Raw genomic sequence first — 19,953 nt, 5'->3', positions numbered from 1 at the left:
AAGGCTAAGGCCAGAGAATCACTTGAACACAGATGGAGGTTCCAGTGAGCCGAGATTGCGCCACTGCACTCTAGCCTGGGCAACAAAAGCAAAAACTCCCTCTCAAAAAAAAAAAAAAAAAAAAAACAAAAAAAACAGCAAAACTGATACATTCTCGTAAATCATCATTGAATAATAGCGTAAATCCCGTAGGGTCAGAGACAAGGTAAATCTTAAGGATGAAAGTCAATCCTAAGGAAATAAATAGGGGAAAGTCATTTTATTCAGCACTAGAGATAATCCAAAATCTATGTGCAGGGAAATGAAATAAAGTGCATATTTAAATTTTCTTTTGTCTCACATGTATCTACATTCTGTTCTTAAATAACTATGTGAGACAGGGCAGGTGTTAATATGCACATTTTACACAGCACAAAATACTTTTCAGCACATACATGAAACACAGGTAGGAGATCATTTCAGCACCAAACAGAACAAGGCAGAACATTTTACTACAAGGTGTTTTTTGCTCTCAATCTTGTGTTTTTTCTGTCTTTGCATGGATTCTTTGTGCCCCCTCACTTAGGATGAATTATTCCCATGTAATATACATAGCCAGGTACAGAAGTTTATACAGACAAAATCCATAGTGTGTGCTTATGAAATACATTGCAAACGTAGGGCATTGCCATTCCAAGATCTTATGTGTAAGCTTCAAGTTTGACCTCCGATGGCCTGCACCAGACCAACATTAAATCCATCGTGCCTGGATGGTGCTTGACTGTGAAAGAATATTGTAAAAGAACTTCCCACACGTGTTAAGGAAGAGAATCTGGGGGAAATTATGGCAGAACACAACTAAACAGAAGACAGATTTTTAATGTTAACATGTTAGGGTAAGGGAAAAAATAAGCATTTTTTCAATATGCATCGTCTTTGTCCTTTTCAGAATTTTACAGTTTCACTTCCTCCATTTTGAAAAAGGCAAAGAGGATATTGGGAAGAGAAATAAAATGTTTATGTGAGTGAAAAACAGATCTGAGAGGTTGAGGAATTGGAGCTGTTGTGTCTGGTAGAGGATCTGATATATAAAGCAACTTTATAAAGACAATACAAGCTAGTTAGATATCATTGTGTGCAAATGAGCAGGAAAAGGTTTTAATAGCCCTATGAAAGAAGATGACTAAATAGGTCTGATTAAGCCAGGTAATAAGAGAGTCTGTCTGTCCTGCTGATCTTTTAAAACAGAAACACAGGGAATGAAAACACCTCGAATGATTTTACTTCTCAGTGATTTTGATTACTCTCCTATTTTAGACCAATCATTTTGCATTTCTTGTGGAAGTATATGAGGTGATTGAACATTAATATGTAAAAAAGTTGCAAGGTTCACAACTTCCTTAAAGGATGATTAGTCACGTTTTTAGAAATAGAATTTGTATATATCACACCATACCTGTTCCTGAGAATAAAGAATCTCTTTTCCCAGCTTTTGCTTAGTCGTTCTGCTTCCTTCCTAAACCTATAATAAATTTACAGATGGTTAAATATTGCATTAGTTACAAATGCACATTATGTCTCATTACCAGTGCCTTTCACTCTGTTACCAGTACCTTTCCACCTTCTTTTTCTCTTTCTCTAAATTTGCCTTTAATGCTTCTATTTGAGACTCCAAAGCTTGTTTGTCTTCAACCTTTCAATAGAAAATATATCACAAAGTTAATTACACAAACAATATATCTTGTTTCTCCATAAATCTGAAAAGACTATTTCTGTAAATAGTATATATATTCTAATTACTATCAAAAATAATTTGAGGCAGGGCACGGTGACTCACACCTGTAATCCCAACATTTTGGGAAGCCAAGGTGGGAGGATGGCTTGAGCCTAGGAGTTTTAGACCAGTTTGGGCAATATAGTGGGACCTTGTCTCTACAAAAAATTAAAAATTAGCAAGGCATGGTGGTGTGCACCTGTAGTCCCAGCTACTTGGAAGGCTGAGAAGGGAGAATTACATAAGCCCAGGAGGTCAATGCTGCAGTGAGCTGTGATCACATCACCACACTTCAGCCTGGATGACAGAACGAGACCCTGTCTCAAAAAAAAAAAATTTCTTTTCAAGAGAACAATGAGTTATATTCACTTGTAAATTACCAAACATAGGAACGGTTTAAGATCCCATGCCTCTATTTCCTGTAAATGGTGAACTTAGAAGCAGTGAGCTCTAAACAATATTACAAAGCAACCAAAATTTTTCTTCATCAGCCGCACAAGCTGCCCCTTTTTGTAAATTGTATATTGTGTTTTGTAAATTGTGTTTTCCTTCACTTACTGTGGTCTCTCCATCTCTTTGTCATAGGAAGCAGCTTCCCCCAGTTACTCATTTCTTTCTTCTATCAAAACAGTTCTCAAGAAAGGATCTTACCAACTCACAGTAGATCTTCATGCCATTTATCAATAATGTTTATATTTTGCAAGAGGATGAAGTTTCAGCAAAAGGAATGAATCTCTAACAGATGAATTGTAGGCATATCATGAATGAGAGAGACTTCCGTGGATATGGCAGGGATGTGCTACAGAATCATACTAAGGAGGCAATCAGGTCCTCTGTCTCTTCATAAGGCTAATTCTCAGTGTAGCTTCCAAAGTCATTGCTACTTTCTAAGCAAATTGCTACTTTCTAATATACACAATAACTAGGTTCATAATAATAGTCATATTAGTCATTATTACACCTTAGATCCTGATATTTTCATCTTTTCTTCTTCACGTGTCCCAATAGGTGCTGTATAGCTTACCTGGCAAGAAAATAAACCAAGGTAAATATAAATTTTCAAATTAATGCATAACAATGTGGCTTTTCTGCAGCTTTGAGAAAGAGAACTGAGACTTACAATATGCCAACCATAGTCCCCTGGCAGTCTTCACTGTCTTATATAATTTAGATATTTCACTGTTTATATGTAGCATTTGCAATCAGACCACGGCAGCCCATTGAAAATAATTTTCCTATTAATAATACCAGTTTTTAAAAAATGCATTTTATTATAGTCTCACTTTCATTGTATCTGTTTCACTTTCAAAAAAATCCTCTTGGAAAGGTGCTAGATCTCTTGGATCTATCCTCCATATTTTAACTTTTTTCATTATTTCTGTCTGCCATTTTGCACTATGTTCTAGGAAATTTTCTTCACTTTATCTTCCAGATTATTAATTCTTAAGTTGTGTCAATTTTATTATTCAGCCTGTCTATTGCCTTTTTTTTTCAGTTTTATTTGTTCCTTTTAATAAATTGTTCTTTGGTTCAGACTGTTCCTTTTTCATGGCTGCCTGTCCTTGCTTAATGGAAAAAAGTTTCTCTTGAATGTCTCCCAACATATTTTTATAGAAATAATATATTTTAAATTTTTGTCTATTCCCTGAATTAACTGTTTCATGCAGGGCCAAGTGCTTTTCTTGTCCTCTTTATTCACTCTGTAAATATTTGCTGAATGCTTATTATATGCCAAGAATTGTTTAAGCACTGGAGATAAAATGGAAAACAAAATTGAGCTAAAGTAGAGAAGGCAGATTTGAGATAAATTACAAAAGAGGTCAAATTTAGGGGATTTTTTGAGTGAGGACAGAGCTGCCTGAAATTTCTCATTTGGGCAGGTAGACGGAGAATGAACCTATTCACTAAGAACAAACAATAAGAATCGGAACAATTTTGTGTGCTAGTCTTTTGTTTGTTTGTTTTCGATAAATTCAGATTTACCAAAATACTTTGAGTCTCAGGTACCCATGGCCTGTTTGAATGAAAACATGTAATAGGCAACTGGTTTGGCTCTGTGTCCCCACCCAAATCTCATCTTGTAGCTCCCATAATTCCCACGTGTTGTGGGAGAGACCTGGTGGGAGATGATTGAATCATAGTGGTGGGTCTTTCCCATGTTGTTCTCATGATAGAGAATGGGTCTCACAAGATCTGATGGTTTTAAAAATGGGAATTTCTCTGCACAAGCTCTCTCTTTGCCTGCTGCCATCCATGTAAGACGTGACTTGCTCCTCCTTGCCTTCTGCCATGATTGTGAGGCCTCCCTAGTTATGTGGAACTGAAAGTCCATTAAACCTCTTCTTCCCAGTCTTGGGTATGTCTTTATCAGCAGCATGAAAACAGACTAACACAGCAACTGAGATAGGGCCTGGAATTTGAGAGATGGGTTGATCCTAGGTATATAATTTAGGCTTCCTCAGTACGTGGGTTGAAGCTAAAGATTTGGATAAGGCCATTCATGAAACTAATAGTCAGAGAAAAGCATGTGATCAGGGATGGAAGCCCACACCCCCGGCATGGCTAACCTGGCATTTTTTTTCTTCTTCAACTTTTATTTTAAGCTCTGGGGTACATGTGCATGATGTGCAGGTTTGATCCATAGGTAAATGTGTGCCATGGTGGTTTACTGCACAGATCAATCCATCACCTTGGTATTAAGCTCAGTATCCATTCGTTATTATTTCTGATGCTCTCCCTCTTCTCATGCCTCCCCCCAACAGGCCCCAGTTGTGTGTTGTTCCCTCCCATAGTCCACGTGTTCTCAGCATTCAACATCCACTTAGAAGTGAGAACGTGTGGTGTTTGGTTTTCTGTTCCTGCATTAATTTGCTGAGGATAACCACTTTCAGCTCCATTCATGCCCCTGCAAAGGACATGATCTCATTCCTTTTTATGGCTGCATAGTTCCATGGTGTATATATACCATATTTTGTTTATCCAGTCTATCATTAATGGGCATTTGGGTTGATTCCATGTCTTTGCTATTGTGAATAATGCTGCAATGAACACTTGTGTGCATGTATCTTTATAACAGAATTATTTATATTCCTTTGGTTATATACCCAATAATGTGATTGCTTGACTTGTCATTATGATTTACCTGATAGAAGAACCCTCAGGACTGACTTAGTCCTGAACCTGCCCATTTTTCCTGCCTTAGGTATCTAAACTCTAACTCCTACTCCATCAGAACCCAAAAGCCTGGAGAGTCCTTTGGTGGTTCTATAACTACCCAAATAACACTTCCCTTAGTTGTCTACACAGTACCTCAAACTTCTTAAAAGAAACTATCACCCACCACTACAAGCACAGTGACTCTCACTTATCAAGACCCATGTGACAGTAAACTAGCCAGAAAGAAAGCCAAAGAAACAATACCACCAACTTAACAAAAGCAACAAGAAGTCTTAGTTATCATTAGCCTTCCTTGGCATCAAAAAAGTGGGGGTCACCAAAGTGACATGCAATGGACACTTTTTGGAATCCCTCGACCTATTTATTCTCAAAGGGCACAAACCACTTGAACCACCTCTTTGCCCAGAGTACAGCAGGCAGACAGTGAGTTCACTACCATCTGATGAACAGTAAGTAGTCCAAGGGAATCACCAGGGGAAGATCCCCAGGCCCAGGGTCAGGGAGAACATTTGCCATTATACTAAAAAAAAGTTAACCCAAATTTAAAAAATTAATTCCCAGAAAATTAGGAAAACAAATCAGTAGAACAAAATAAGTTTCCATGTAGAAAGACATTAATATACTTATTTCACTATATTCAAAGTTACATCAGTGATTGAATGCTTATAAAAAAAAAACTCTGTTTAAATTTATGTACAGTAAAAATTAGTTTCAATTTTTAAGGCTCCCTTTTCCCAGCTCTCATATAATGATCAACTATGTAATAACTAGAGATAAGTCTGTTCTAAAGTCTATCTTCTGTAAAGCAAATAATTATTCAATCTCTCCAAACGACAACACTACTATGATGATGAAGATAACGTCTCTTTTCATTAAAAAAAGAGAGAAAAAAGCATCACATGTAGACTAGAGTATTTGCTCTCCAGTTCGAGCTGAACTTTCAACTTTGCTGCAACATGGTCTATTGAATCCTGGCTCTGTCCACATTAAACTGTCATTTTGTTTTGCCAGCTGCTGACCTTCCACTTTCTCTGGAATACACACACTGGTTTTTATGTGCTCACTTCATTGACGGGTGCAAACACTGGACTGATAATAGATTGAGGTGAAAATGAATGTTAATATTAAAATAAAAGTAATTAACTTCCTAAATAGGAAAACACAAACACAAATTAAATAATTGTAAAGATAATAACATATTGTAATTTAACAAAATGTGTGTTTTTTTGAGACAGAGTTTCACTCTTGTTGCCCAGGCTGGAGTGCAATGGCACGGATCTCAGCTCACTGCAACCTCTGCCTGCCGGGTTCAAGTGATTCTCCTGCCTCAGCCTCCAAAGTAGCTGGGATTACAGGTGCCTGACACCACACCTGGCTAATTTGTTGTATTTTTATTAGAGATGGGGTTTTGCCATGTTGGCCACGCTGGTCTTGAACTCCTGACCTCAGGTGATCCACCCGCCTCGGCCTCCCAAAGTGCTGGGATTACAGACATGAGCCACCACTACCGGCCGTGATTTAAAATAATTTATTATAAATATTTCTCATTCTCTTTTGAATTTATTTATGCATTTATAAAAATTCACAAAATTAAGAAATAAAGGTTCATTTATAACCTTTATTTAAGAAGTTATGATTCTTAAATTTGCTTCCTATTTTTAAGGATTTATGTCATATTTTTAAAAATTTAACAAAATACTATTCTAAATTAGAATCAGTAGCCAAGGTTTGTATTAACAGAAGCAGCAAATTATGTTTATTAACCGCCATAAGATTGACTACATTCCTTATCCTACCCTCACATCTCTGTTTTCTTTTTCTTATCAAGAGTCAGTACATTTCATTTCCACAAACATCTCTCTTATGAAACTTAGGCATTTTCTCTGGGCTTAATGAAAGGTATTTTGTCTTTTACCTCTATATCCTTTAAATCATTGACTATATTTATATTACCACTAAAGTAGTCTCTCTGATTCATCATGATGAAGAATGATTTTTCCTCTTTAAAACCTCAATCACTTTGACTCTCATATTAACATTTTTTAATCTGCCATGCAAATAACTACTTTTGAACACCAGTAATGTGCCAGTGGGTGGGAGGTGGCCAGGGAGTGGAGATGCTGATAGAAACACACGAAATGAGGACCAACCTCATGGACTTACAATTCGGAGAGAAGAGACTGAGAATTGGGAATACTGAGAATAAGATATGAGGCTGTGTGCAGTGAAACACTAGTCATGACAGGGGCCAAAAATCAAAACAAAACATTTATCTGCATATATCACTAGTGAATTTTCTTCTAACAAAATTGTTAAGGTAGGCAAATCTTTCAAAAATAGGACAAGACTTTCCTCATTTGATGTCCCCAAAGGTGCCACTCCATGTTTGCCAAGGGGCTCTGAGGCTTCTTGGTAGAATGACTGGACTGTGAAGCCATACAGGATTTAGGCTGATCCAGGCTATATGCAACTCTTAAGCCTGTCTTGAAGGTTCAGAAGGCCACAAAAGTCTGTCTGGGCCTGGCTTTCTCATCTGGCTCTAGACCATCCTAGATCTTGTGTTCAGGTGTTCGTTCACTGCAGGAAGTCAGCTATGCAAAAGCAGAATGCATATCTATCAAACTATTCACTCCAAAAAATTTGTGACCAGGGCACTTCAGTGATAGGAATGTGTCTATTAAACATGATGAAGTCATTGTTTATAACAGCAAACAAAAAAAAGAAAGAAACTATCTCAGGAAGGCACTGGTAAATTGATACGAATTGGTTATGTAAATTGTGCTACTTCTGTGGGGTGAAATACACATAGCACATATAATTGATTATATAAATTCAACGGTATGGAACGATGTTATTTGTATCCTGTTGAAAATGAGAATCTGCATCAAGACTTGTCTGAAAGGGTGGTGAAGAGAGGTTTTCAGTGATTATCTTTGGGTGGCAGGAGTTTCTTAAAATTTTTCTTCTTTTGGCATTTCTTCATTGAGCAAATTTTGTATAATAAGTATGTATCAGTTTTGTGGGTTTTTTCTTCAAGACAGAGTCTTGCTCCGTGGCTTAGGCTGGAGTGCAGAGGCATGATCTTGGCTCACTGCAACCTCCACCTCCCCAGCTCAAGTGATCCTCCCACCTCCGCCTCCCAAGTAACCGGAACTACAGGTGTGCACCACCATGCCCGGCTAATTTTTGTATTTTTTGTAGAGAAGAAGTCTTACTATGTTACCCAGGCTGTTCTCAAACTCCTGGGCTCAAGCAATCCTCCTGCCTAGGCCTTCCAAAGTGGTGGAATATTATAGGCATAAGCTTCTGTGCCTGGCCCTGTATCCGTTTTATTTAAAAAATTCAGACTCCTGGCTCCCACTTAGGAAGTAAAAAATGCCATTCCAACATTAAAAACAAGAAAAATCTAGATAAACTACAAAATCACAACTTTTCTTGAACCCATCAGAGAGCTGGGGTCACACTCAGGTAACCTAAATTCCAAAGAGGAACAAGACCCTCGGAGAAGAGACGAAACCCATGAACGGTTCATAGGTCTCATCTATAGCCGAAGCAGCACCATGCCAACTTCAATACAAGCTGGTAAGAAGAATGAGCTAAAATATAAAGAACTTCTGAAGAAAATGTTGGTGAGCAGGGCAGTCTGAAGTAGCTGGCGGCACATGTTAAAAGAGGAGCTTGCATTCACTCACAAGTTATTTTTTTTCCTGTCCCTTACCAGATACTCATGAGAAAACCTGAGGGCAGAGCAATTTTGAAAAGAGTCACTGTTGATGGTGCAGACTTGAGGAAGGGATCAGCTGCTACTACAGGAAAATCATGTTTCTTGGGTCCTTCTTTCCTAGGATGTGAAAGTCTTAAGCCTCTGGGAGAGAGGAAGCAAACTCTCTGGCCAATCAGACTCAAAGAAGGTGATCAGTGGTTGATGCCGGGAAGAAGTGTTAGGTATCAAATCCCATTTATTTCTCTCAGGCCACTCCTTTCTCAGAAGGAAGTTTTCAACTGCTGGGGTAGGTAGCACAGTCTCTTGCTCACAACTTAAAGATGGAGATAGCCAGGCACAGTAGCTCACACCTGTAATCTCAGCACTTTGGGAGGCCGCGGCGGGCGGATCACAAGGTCAGGAGATCGAGACCATCCTGGCTAACACGGTGAAACCCCATCTCTACTAAAAATACAAAAAATTAGCCAGGCGTGGTGGCGGGCACCTGTAGTCCCAGTTACTCGGGAGGCTGAGGCAGGAGAATGGCGTGAACCTGGGAGGCGGAGCTTGCAGTGAGCCAAGATCGCACCACTGCACTCCAGCCTGGGTGACAGAGCAAGACTCTGTCTCAAAAAAAAAAAAAAAAGGAAAGATGGAGATATATTATGTCAATGGAAAAATAAAAGAAGAAAAAGTTCACTCCCCTGGGGAAGGGGAATGGTAATTGTCTTGGACCTTCAACTCTATGCCAATACCAAGTGGAGGTGTCCTACTATTGCAGGAAGGACAGGAAACTCCTGCCCAAGACCAACTTCAGATACAAGGCAGAGTGAACTGCCCCAAGGAAGAGGGGCAAGAATGCTGGGAAAGTCCACCTCTGGGGCCTGGGCATGTGACACTTCTGAAAGTCCGAGTTTCGATTAGAGCCGCAGAGAATCCTCTCTACCTTCACTCATGGAGCATCAAGCAATAGCAATGCACTACTGAGGCAGGGGTAACAGCATGGAGGCAGATCTTCTCTATGGCACAGGTGGACAGGTTCTTCTATAAGCTGAGGGTAGAGTGGTATTCAGAGAAAAGCACTCTGTGACCCCAGCTCCCACGCTAGTCACACACCCTCCACAAAAAGAATATCAGAACTGTCGCCTGGTGCAGTGGATTACACCTGTAATCTCAGCACTTTGTGGGGCCAAGGTGGGAGGACCCCTTGAGCTCAGGAGTGTGAGAACAGCCTGGGCAATATGGCAAAATTCCACCTTTATAAAAAATACAAAAGTTAGGCTGGGCACGGTGGCTCACATCTGTAATCCCAGCACTTTGGGAGGCCAAGGGGGGCAGATCACGAGGTCAAAAGATCAAGACCATCCTGGCTAACACGGTGAAACCCCATCTCTACTAAAAATACATAAAAATTAGCTGGGCGTGGTGGTGGGTGCCTGTAGTCCCAGCTACTTGGGAGGCTGAGGCAGGAGAATGGCATGAACCTGGGAGGCAGAGCTTGCAGTGAGCTGAGATTGCACCACTGCACTCCAGCCTGGGTGACAAAGCGAGACACCATCTCAAAAAAAAAAAAAAATACAAAAGTTAGCTGGGCATAGTGGCATGTGCCTGTAGTCTCAGCTGCATGGGAGGATAGTCTGAATCCACGAGACAGATGTTTCAGTGAGCTGAGATCACATCACTGCACTCCAACCTGGGTGACAGAGCCAGACTCTTTTTTTTTTATTATTAAATAAAAAAAAAAAAAAAAGGACTGTGGTCCACTAGAGGTAACCATAGCAACAACCAATCTCAACTCAACTTTGGTTAGATTGGCCCAACCTGTCACAGTAGTCATACACATCCCTCCCCCACACATACATGTATACACACATATGTGTATGGGTGTGTGTATTCATGGTCTCATAAGAGACAGGTTATTTCCATATGTGAATACAACTTATTTCAATCTCTACTATTCTACACATGATGTCCAGCATTCAATCAGAAATAAGAGGCAGCTTGCTGGAACAGGCTGGATGGTGCCAGCCATGTTAGGAGGTTGTACCATGCGGTCTCTGGCATCCCCACTGCTAACCATGGGCAAGCTCTCGGTGCACAGGTGGCCTGGCATGCTGCTCCAACTGTAGCTGTGTCGGCATGTGATGATGCCATCCCATACCAATTTGGCTACTGGAATCCCTAGTAGTAAAGTAAAATCTCAAGGCTCTCCAGCACACACAATGGCTACACTGACCTCCTAAGGTTTAAAAAAGGCCTTCCTAAGATGCCTTAGAAGGCCATTGCAGTCGTCACTGTGCTGTTTTTGATTGGCACCTTTCTATTATCAAAGGCTCCCTCCTGCTGTCAGGCTACATCAGTAAAGTGGGGACAGACTAGGTTGTTCCAGTTCTGATGACTGGCAATTTGGTGTCCCTGCTGAATGCATCCAAAAGCTACCAGGATTACTCCTACCATGACCTTCCAGACTTTGATGAGCAGCACCCACCTCAGCCCTGAGGAGTCACAGTGGAACTGCACCCGGCTTTAAGATTCTGAGCAGAAACTATGTCTAAGGGTTAAAGAATTCTGTAGTTTGCAGATGTTTAATAAAACATTGGCCAGATTTTATGGGTCTATTCCAAATATGTTACCTGGACTTACAACCAGCTCATTAGGATATAGTCTATTTTTCATCTCCTGACCCTGACAAAAAGCTCCCGACACGGTTTTCCCCCAGGAATATGGAACATGGAGGAACAGCAATGTTCATTGTCTGGAAAAAATGGGAAGTTATTCTGTAATGGAATGTGTTGCCTTCACCATCCTATTTAGAGTTCAACACTTCTTTTAAATAGTCTTCATTGTCAATTTTTTCTTGTAGCAAATGAAAGAATACAGAATGTCTTTTTAAAATTACTACGTAATTTATTTCTAGAATACCTAAGTATCTTATTTCCTACACTTATTTCTACCTTCATGTTCTAGTGGAAAACGATGGTAAAATCAAATGTCAGTGAAAGGACATCTGTTATATTTTTTACTTGCTTTCTTATTGACAGCATCCGGGAATTTTTCAAACCACAGAGCAAGTTTTCAAAATATAAAGACTTTCGCCGGGCGCGGTGGCTCACGCCTGTAATCCCAGCACTTTGGGAGGCCGAGGCGGGCAGATCACAAGGTCAGGAGATCGAGACCACGGTGAAACCCCGTCTCTACTAAAAATACAAAAAATTAGCCGGGCGCGGTGGCGGGCGCCTGTAGTAGTCCCAGCTACTCAGGAGGCTGAGGCAGGTGAATGGCCTGAACCCGGGAGGAGGAGCTTGCAGTGAGTCGAGATCCCGCCACTGCACTCCAGCCTGGGCACAGAGCGAGACTCTGTCTCAAAAAAAGCAAACAAACAAACAAACAAAAAAACAAACAAAACAAAACAAAAAAAAAAAAACAAAATATAAACACTTTCTCTGTTTACCAATCTTTAGTGAGTTCTGATTTGGTTCACCAATAGACTGGGCAGCATACAATTTGGGTCATTCTGTCCTTTGTATATCAAACTGTTCTGTATATCATGCTTTTAAGGATTGTACTTTTGGGCTGTTTCCTAATGAAAAATGCAGGTAAGTGGTTCTTATTTAGAGTTTATAACCCTAGCGCTAGCACCTAGTATTATGATGGCATTCTGCTGAAGATTGCAAGACTCAGCCTGGATCCCTAGAAGACTAGATTGAGTTAGGTTGATTCTGTTTTCTAGCTTGCAAAAACTGACTTATATTCAAAGGAAATTAAAATGTCAAAACAAAACCAAACAAAAGACAGACAAAAAGGCAAGGAAAAAACATCTATTGTTGGGAAACAAAGCAATAAACAGAACCAGACTCAAAGATGACCCATATCTTGGAACTATCAGATAAGGACTTTGAAAGAACTATAATCAAAATGTTAAAGAACCTAGGAGAAAAGGTGAACACCATTCATGACGAGCAACAGATAGTGAATTTCATCAGAGAGGTGGAAAATGTAAAAAGAATCAAATGGAAATACTAGAAATAAACCAGGCAACAATCAAGATGAAGAATTTGTTGGATGGGCTCATCAGTAGATTCAATATAACTGAAAAATTAATCAGTGAATTTGAAGGTAGGTAAAAAAGACAACTCTCCAAACTGAAACACAGAAAAAAAGTAGTTCAAAATTTAATGAGCTGATCATGTAAGAGTTGTGGAACAACATCAAACAGTCTAGCACAGACATATTTAAAGGCAAAGACATAATTGTAGGTAATGGTTAGGAGTTAATAAAAGATATCAAACTACAAATTCAAGAAGTTCAGGATAAATAGAAATAAAGAGATGAAGGAGAAGGGACAAGAAACAACCAACGATACTTTATTATCCAGCTGTTGAAAAGCAAAGAGAAAGAGAAACTCTTGAAGTCAATCCAAAATAAAAGACATTAGAAAGGGAGAAACGAAGTTAAAACTTACAGCATACTCTTGTCAGGAACTGTGCAAGCCAAAAGAGGGTGTAGTCATATCTTCAAAGTATCAAAAGAATAAAACTGTCAACCCAGACTCAGAAAATATTTCAGAAAAATATCTATCAAAAATAAAGGCAAAAAAGGTCTTTTTCCAGACACAAACAAAAACTAAGAGAATTCATTGCCAGCAGACCAAAAGGAAGAAGTTGTATGACATCAGACAGAAACCTAGATCTACACAAAGAAATGAAAGCTCTAGAAATGGCATAAATAAAAGTGTCAAATGCAAATCTTGCTGTGACAAATATATCAACTTTTGTCACATGGAAATATTTATATTAAACTTTAATTTTTGAAGCATATAACATGTTAGGAACTCTAAAGAACTGTACCTTTGATAGGAATATTGGAGATTATCCAAAGGCATTTAGAGCAAGATTCATGGACACATATGAGTTTTAAGTGGGTTTCCTGGGAGCCCATAAGAAACGCTCTCTTTACCGCTGAAGACTAAGCTATTTGGTGGGAAATTTCCCACCAGAGGTTCCTATGGATTGCAGTGGCTTCTTATTGACCTCTTATCAATCAGCCGCTTGGATGCTTCCATCTGAAATCTTTTTTATGTTACTTTCCTGATTTTTGCTTTCCTAACTTTTCCAGTGGTTGCATAAAAATCTAAACCTTCATATTGAAATCTTTCCAATTGTAACATAAAAAGACCTTTCAAATATTCTTATACTTCATTTAATGTAAACCAGACAGAAATTTTATAAATTGTAATTGAATTCGACTTGCAAATTCTCCACAAGGGAGACAGACCACCAGAATCACACTCGTTGTTTAGGCCTGTGACCATCATTTCTGGTGGAATGAATTCAAATAAATGTTCACTGTATATTTTCAGCCACGGGATTAACTGGACTCCATAGTGCTTCATGGTATTAGGTGTAGATAACTTCTTTTTCTTTTACAGATTTGGAAGGGAAAATGCCATGAAAATTTGGGAAGTCCAGTTAATACAAGGGCTGAGATACAGTATCTCAATACCTGCGCGCGCGCGCGTGCACACACACACACACACACACACACACACAACAAAGAAATGATTCCCACACTGAGATTGCTAGAGGAGATCCTCAAATTGTTTCTAAGACATATTTTTTTGTTTTGAAACAGGATCTAGCTATGTTGTCTGGGCTGGAATGCAGTGGTGGGATCATAGCTCACTGCAGCCTTGAACTCCTGGGCTCAAACAATCCTCTCACTTCAGCCTCCTGAGTAGCTAGGACCACAGACACGCACTAACACACTTGGCTAACTTAAAAAATATTTGTAGAGGTGGGGTCTCACTATGTTGCCCCGGCTGGTCTCAAACTCCTGGCCTCAAGTGATCCTCCCACCTCAGCCTCTCAAAGTGTTGGAATTACAGGTGTGACCAGCCACCCCTGGACTGTTTTAAAGATTTTTTAAAGCCTAAAATAAAAGTGTACCATTATTCCCTAATTAAGCTGCATAAGCTAACACAACTTAAGAACTCTGGATTTGGCGAGCAATGTATCAATTTGGTGAGATGTCACTGGTTATCTAACATTGTTCAGACATGCAAATGGTAAGAAATAGTAGTAGATGAATCAATAAGAGAAAACAAAGAATTTTAATAGGATCAATTTTCATGATGAACAAGCAGAGATTCCATTGAGGAAAAGAAAGTTAAGAGAGTGTTAAATGAAAAAAGGTTTAAGAACCATCCTTCATGAAAATTAGTTCCTAAAGAAAACAAAATTGATGTGTTATAACACACATAGACTTATTCCCAGGGTTTGAGGAGGAAGTTGGGATCTGGAGAGACTGGGGTTGGAGAAACTGACAAGTTTGGCAAGGCTAAATCCAAAGACAGTGGTCAACAGTCCACTGCCAGCGTCTAGAGGGGTACAGCCACCTCTGGCTTGACTCTGGTGAGCAGCGATTTAATACACCAGGCAGCAGCACTGGCAGATGTGACGATGGCAGTCAGGATGAATGACAGCATGTCAGATGCTCAGCCTTCCGGGGGAAAGACCCACGTCTGGGTAGTGTCAAGAGTCTGGCCAAATGACCTGGGGTTCAGGACTGGCCTCGACTCCCACTGGGAACTGGAGAGAAATTCACAGCTGAAGCCCCAGCAAATGGAATCAAGCAACACCATATGAGGGGCGGGGGTGGGGAAGAGGGTCACCTTGCTGTCTGTGGGCTCCTGAATGTCAGGGATGACATTTCTGCTACCACCAAGTCGCTATCATCTGTGGTCAGGACCTCACATCTGTCCCAATGGCTGACAGTGTGTAGGGAAGAGTAAGTACATTATCCAAACCTTGAATTTATCTATTCCTGATTTCACAGCAAAATCTTCAGTCCTCAATTTAAGTTACGCTACAACCTAGTGAATGCCACAAATAAAATGTTATAATTGTTTCCCAACAAAATCAATAAAAGCACAAGCATAAACCCCCTTTTCAGTTGGTTTTTGACATCTTTTCTTGTATCCCACAAACATTAAACACTATTTTCACTAGAATATTTTCTGTTCCAAATATACTGAAAGTATTTATTTAATTTATTATCAAACTACCCAGCATAAAATAAGGCAGAAGATAAAAGCCACCTTTCAGCTGGATTTTAAATATATTACTCACATTTTCAATTATGCTCTCTGAGAGCAGAATCTAAAGATGAATTCATTTTAGTGATAAATGGAAAAGTGTGATTTTCAATGATTTTGACATTTTATTGCTACATTTTAGGGTTATCCATATTATAAAACAAAGATCAAGTATGATAAGGAAAATTCTTTTGTGTCATCATAATCCATCAAAATACAGTAAATATCCTTTGACAACCTCTGAAGACCATGCACATGTACAGGACTGTCCTATCTCTGTATTACTGCATTGCTTAGCGCTGCCGGATAAACAACGGGTAAAGTGCTGGTTTTCCCACACTGCTCTGCAGCTCTCTTAACTGCCTGCTGTATCAAGCCAAGCCAAGGGAAAAAAAGAATGGAATAATGAAACAATAAGCAGATTATAACGTTTTCTTCTCTAATAGAGCTTATCTTAAATGTGCAATTTAAGCAAATAAGAGTTGTATCTAGGAGAAAAATAGTAAATTTCAGAAGAAAAGATCTTTTCTTCAACCGGCTAGCCTATAATATTATATACCTGTAGTAATAATTCTATATCCCATAATAACAATTTTTTAAAAATCACTAGCTTGCAAGGTGACTATGGTCATAACTGCAAAATGGTTGCAATACTTTTTTACCTAACACTTCTTGAACGTTAAAGAAAAAAAAAGTTCTAGAGTTTTTATTGAAGTCTTTTATCTGTACAAATTGCTTTGTATTGAGAGAAGTCTAAGAATGGGAACATGACTGACTTTCTCCCATGTCCCATTTCCCACACAGAAGGGCTCCGATTCTCTCTGCAGATCAAAGCATGCACCATATGTTCATCAGTACAGACCAGGTTACCCCATGGAAGCTCAGAAGTCCTCCATGGAAGCATGTATTGGGTGCAACCCTAATTAACTAATTACTCAAGGTGGGGAGAGGAAAATCTGAGAATCCATTTTAACCTTGATATGTGAAACTTGAGTATTTGAAATGTTTCGCACATATCAAAAAACAAACTTTACATAAAAGCACTGTACAAATACAAATTTTATGTTGTGAAATCGTTCATTAATAAATATCAGACGACTAATGTTCATATCGTATTTTTCAGACTGGCTAAACACTCAGTTTATCACTGTGTGCTTCGCTGTGGGTAGCACGTGTGCTGTTCCCACCGAATGACACAGATTTCAAAAAATAAGTATGATTAATTAGATACGTTAAATGACTGATGTACAAAGTTCCTGTAACAAGCCCTCCATGTGGTCACTTACACGTGGTAAATATTATAAAACCCTTTAAAGACAATTTTTAAGAGGTTCAGCTACCTCCATGGAGTTAAATATTTAAAAGAGAGGAGCAGGAAAATTATAGCTAGACTGTGTATATATACGGTAAAGAAAAAACCACAGTGGAAGGGGATGGAAGGGAGCGCTTAGAACAATAGGATTATTATTGTTAACAAAGTGTAAGTGACAGTAATAACAGTGAACTAGAAAAACATACTTCATTTTACAATTGAGCCAATTCATATAAATACGGAACCCCAGTTTAAGTAATTTCTCCCCTCCCCCCTCCCCCCCGTCCAATTTTCACTTATTGTTACATATTAACTTCAGAGACTCCTTCAGCTGACAAAATGTTCTGGTAAGCTTTGGAGATACCCAGGCCACAATCATTACAGTCACAGGGAAATATTGTTACACAAAGAGAAAAGTCTATTGAAATGACACCTTCTCAGAGATTTGTCAGTCTTTGTCCTTTATTTTGCATTTTTGGTGGGGGACAACGTGGAATATCTCTGCCTCTTGTGGCTATGACTTTGGAAGCTCAGCTTCTATCTGTAAACTGGGGACACTGGAGCTTCCAAACTGGAATTCTAGGATTTAGTTCCAGCCTTCGGGTTGCTGTAGGGACGGGGGCACCTTCTGTTGCAGCTGCCCCCTGCTGCTGTGACCCCAGGACAAGAGGCTCAGCTGCTCTGCCCCAGTGGCTGACCGGGCTCTGCAGTCCTCCTAGCCATCATCTCAGAGCCTCAGACCACAGACCCCTGACACATGACCGATTTCATGGCAGCTGACCCAGTCTTGGGCCCCTCCCCCAGCGTGGCCGGTCTCCCCAACCAGGTCAGCACGCAGCATTGCACAGCGGGCCAGTTCTTTTTTTCTGTGTGGTCCAAAAAAATACTTCCCAAAATCTGGGTTATAAAAATCTTACTTCTAGAACCTAATCACTGGTCATTTCTATGCAAAATTTACTCTCTTCCAGTGTCAGTCTTTTCCCTTGGGAAATTACACTGATTTCCAATTGTCTACACTTCCTAACCCTCTGCAAAGTGGAAATGCTCACATAGGAGAATCCTTTTTGTCTTCCCAGTAGTGTGACTTCCACTAGCGCAACAAGCCTGGCCTTGCTCTACCTGCTCCCTCCTGCTCTGTGGATATAAGGAGTGGTCCATCTCCTGGTGAGTGGGCACAAGAGGTCGGCACCTTGCCTTCCCCCTTTTTGGAGCAAGGATGCACACAGCGTGAACAATTCTGCTCCACTCCTCCATGCTCTAAGTGAGAGAAATGCAAATTCTGCCCTGTGTAGGGGAAGAATGAAGAACGAGGGAACATGTAGGAACAGGACAAAGAGTTTGAGAGAGCAAAATATGCAGTGGAGAGACTCTATGTGAAGTGCTTGGCATTGGCCATATGTGTCACCAATTGGGTTCTATGCCTTCTAAAAGGAGCCTTGACTACTTACACAATTCACAGTGTCCACAGATCAACTAAGAGGTGTAGAAATACAACTATCCTTATAGCTAAGAGCAGAAGGCTATAGAGACACAGGGTCCTGGTGATGGGAGGTGTGGTACAATGTAGTGAGCGGTGCTTCATAAATATACACACAATGAGACTACAGTGAGCTAAGTGTCCCAGAGCCACTTCTTAGCACCTCCTTTTTACGTAGACCAAGGGTGCCGCCCTAGCTCCTGCAAAAACAGGTGTGATGATCTGGGGAAAGGTAGAAAAGGAGAGCAGCAGCATAGAGTTCATGCATGCACGTCGCTGACAGCATGACTTCCTCCAGAGGAATCCTGCATGAGCAAATGGACTGCATACCTGTGTGTCCTTCCGGGAATCTTCAGTGAGCTTCTGATGGACATTGGGCAGTCATGAGTTTGAGACTGTATATCCTAGAAAGTGCTTGGGATGTAGCTTCTCTATTTTGGTAATTAAATAGAGACCCACTGGGGCTTAGTGACTCAACTGCCTGGCTGGGGATACTGATGACTTCATCTTGGGAAAGTGAAGGAGGCTCACCCTGACATGTTGGTTTAGAAATAGGCAGCTGGAGCCCCCCACTCAGGGGTGAGAACGAGGTGTGCTTAGACTGCAGGCCTCACGGATAGGGCTAAAGAAACAGGAGCCCCTGTGCAGAGGAAGGTGGATGGGGTATGGTCATGGAAGCAGTTCTTACCACAGATTGCTCTCCCTTTAAAGCCTTCTTTGGAGTCTTAGCTTTCTTGGCCCCAGCAGATGATATACTCATGGAAGCAGAATGTGGCCTCGAAGCTGTGGTGCTGGGTAGAGACTTGGACCATGGGGACAAAGAGGCTTCTCTCCCCTTGGCTGATTTTGCAGCCTGCCACACAAAAGTAAACAACTTTGTTATTCTCATTTTGTTTCTTGGATTTGTGTCCCTCTCTTTCACACTCTACCCCTCCCCTGAGCTGCAATTGCAGAGCTGAGGTTTTCAGTCCTAGAGCGCATGGATTTGTTCTTGCTCCTAGGCCCACAATCTCCCCTGGCAGGATTTGATTGGTAGGCTGAGCTTATTTCTCCACTCTCCCCCTTTAATCCTCATGTCCTAAGAAGAACACACCAACAAATCAATGCTCTTTGGAATCCCCTGGAAAGGTGAGGTCTATGTGGAGAGGGGTGGGTGGCAGCTCGAGGCCTGTATCTAGGTAGGAAGAAGGTAGGGAAACAGTAGGGAGGATGAGGAGATCAGGATGCACTCCTCCTGATGCCCCACTAGCTGGTTTTTTGGCTTTCGATTTCACTCTTTGCTCTCTGTTCTCAACAATCAGCTCCTGATTTCCCATTCACACTTCTTACACCACTTTATTTATTTATTTATTTTTAGAGATAGTCTCACTATATTGCGCAGGCTGGTCTTGAACTCCTGGACTCAATCAATCCTCCTGCCTCGGCCTCCCAAAGTACT

General features: G+C 40.3%; 1 protein-coding gene across 1 annotated transcript in view; it reads right to left on the bottom strand.

Annotated features, from left to right (window-relative positions):
* The window catches only part of C9H10orf67 (chromosome 9 C10orf67 homolog), a 132,899-nt gene that overhangs the window by 47,253 nt on the left and 65,693 nt on the right, over positions 1-19,953 (bottom strand). The window contains exons 10-12 of the mRNA XM_026454766.2: positions 19,204-19,368; positions 1,593-1,672; positions 1,436-1,501 (exon numbers count right to left, since the gene is read on the bottom strand). Of these exons, the coding sequence (XP_026310551.1) occupies positions 1,436-1,501; positions 1,593-1,672; positions 19,204-19,368 (311 nt within the window). The remainder of the gene's footprint in view (positions 1-1,435; positions 1,502-1,592; positions 1,673-19,203; positions 19,369-19,953) is intronic.

Source organism: Piliocolobus tephrosceles, chromosome 9, assembly GCF_002776525.5.
Source record: "Piliocolobus tephrosceles isolate RC106 chromosome 9, ASM277652v3, whole genome shotgun sequence".
Classification (NCBI taxonomy): Eukaryota; Metazoa; Chordata; class Mammalia; order Primates; family Cercopithecidae; genus Piliocolobus; species Piliocolobus tephrosceles.
The sequence above is the reverse complement of the archived record's forward strand: the minus strand, read 5'-3'. Positions and strand labels throughout refer to the sequence as shown.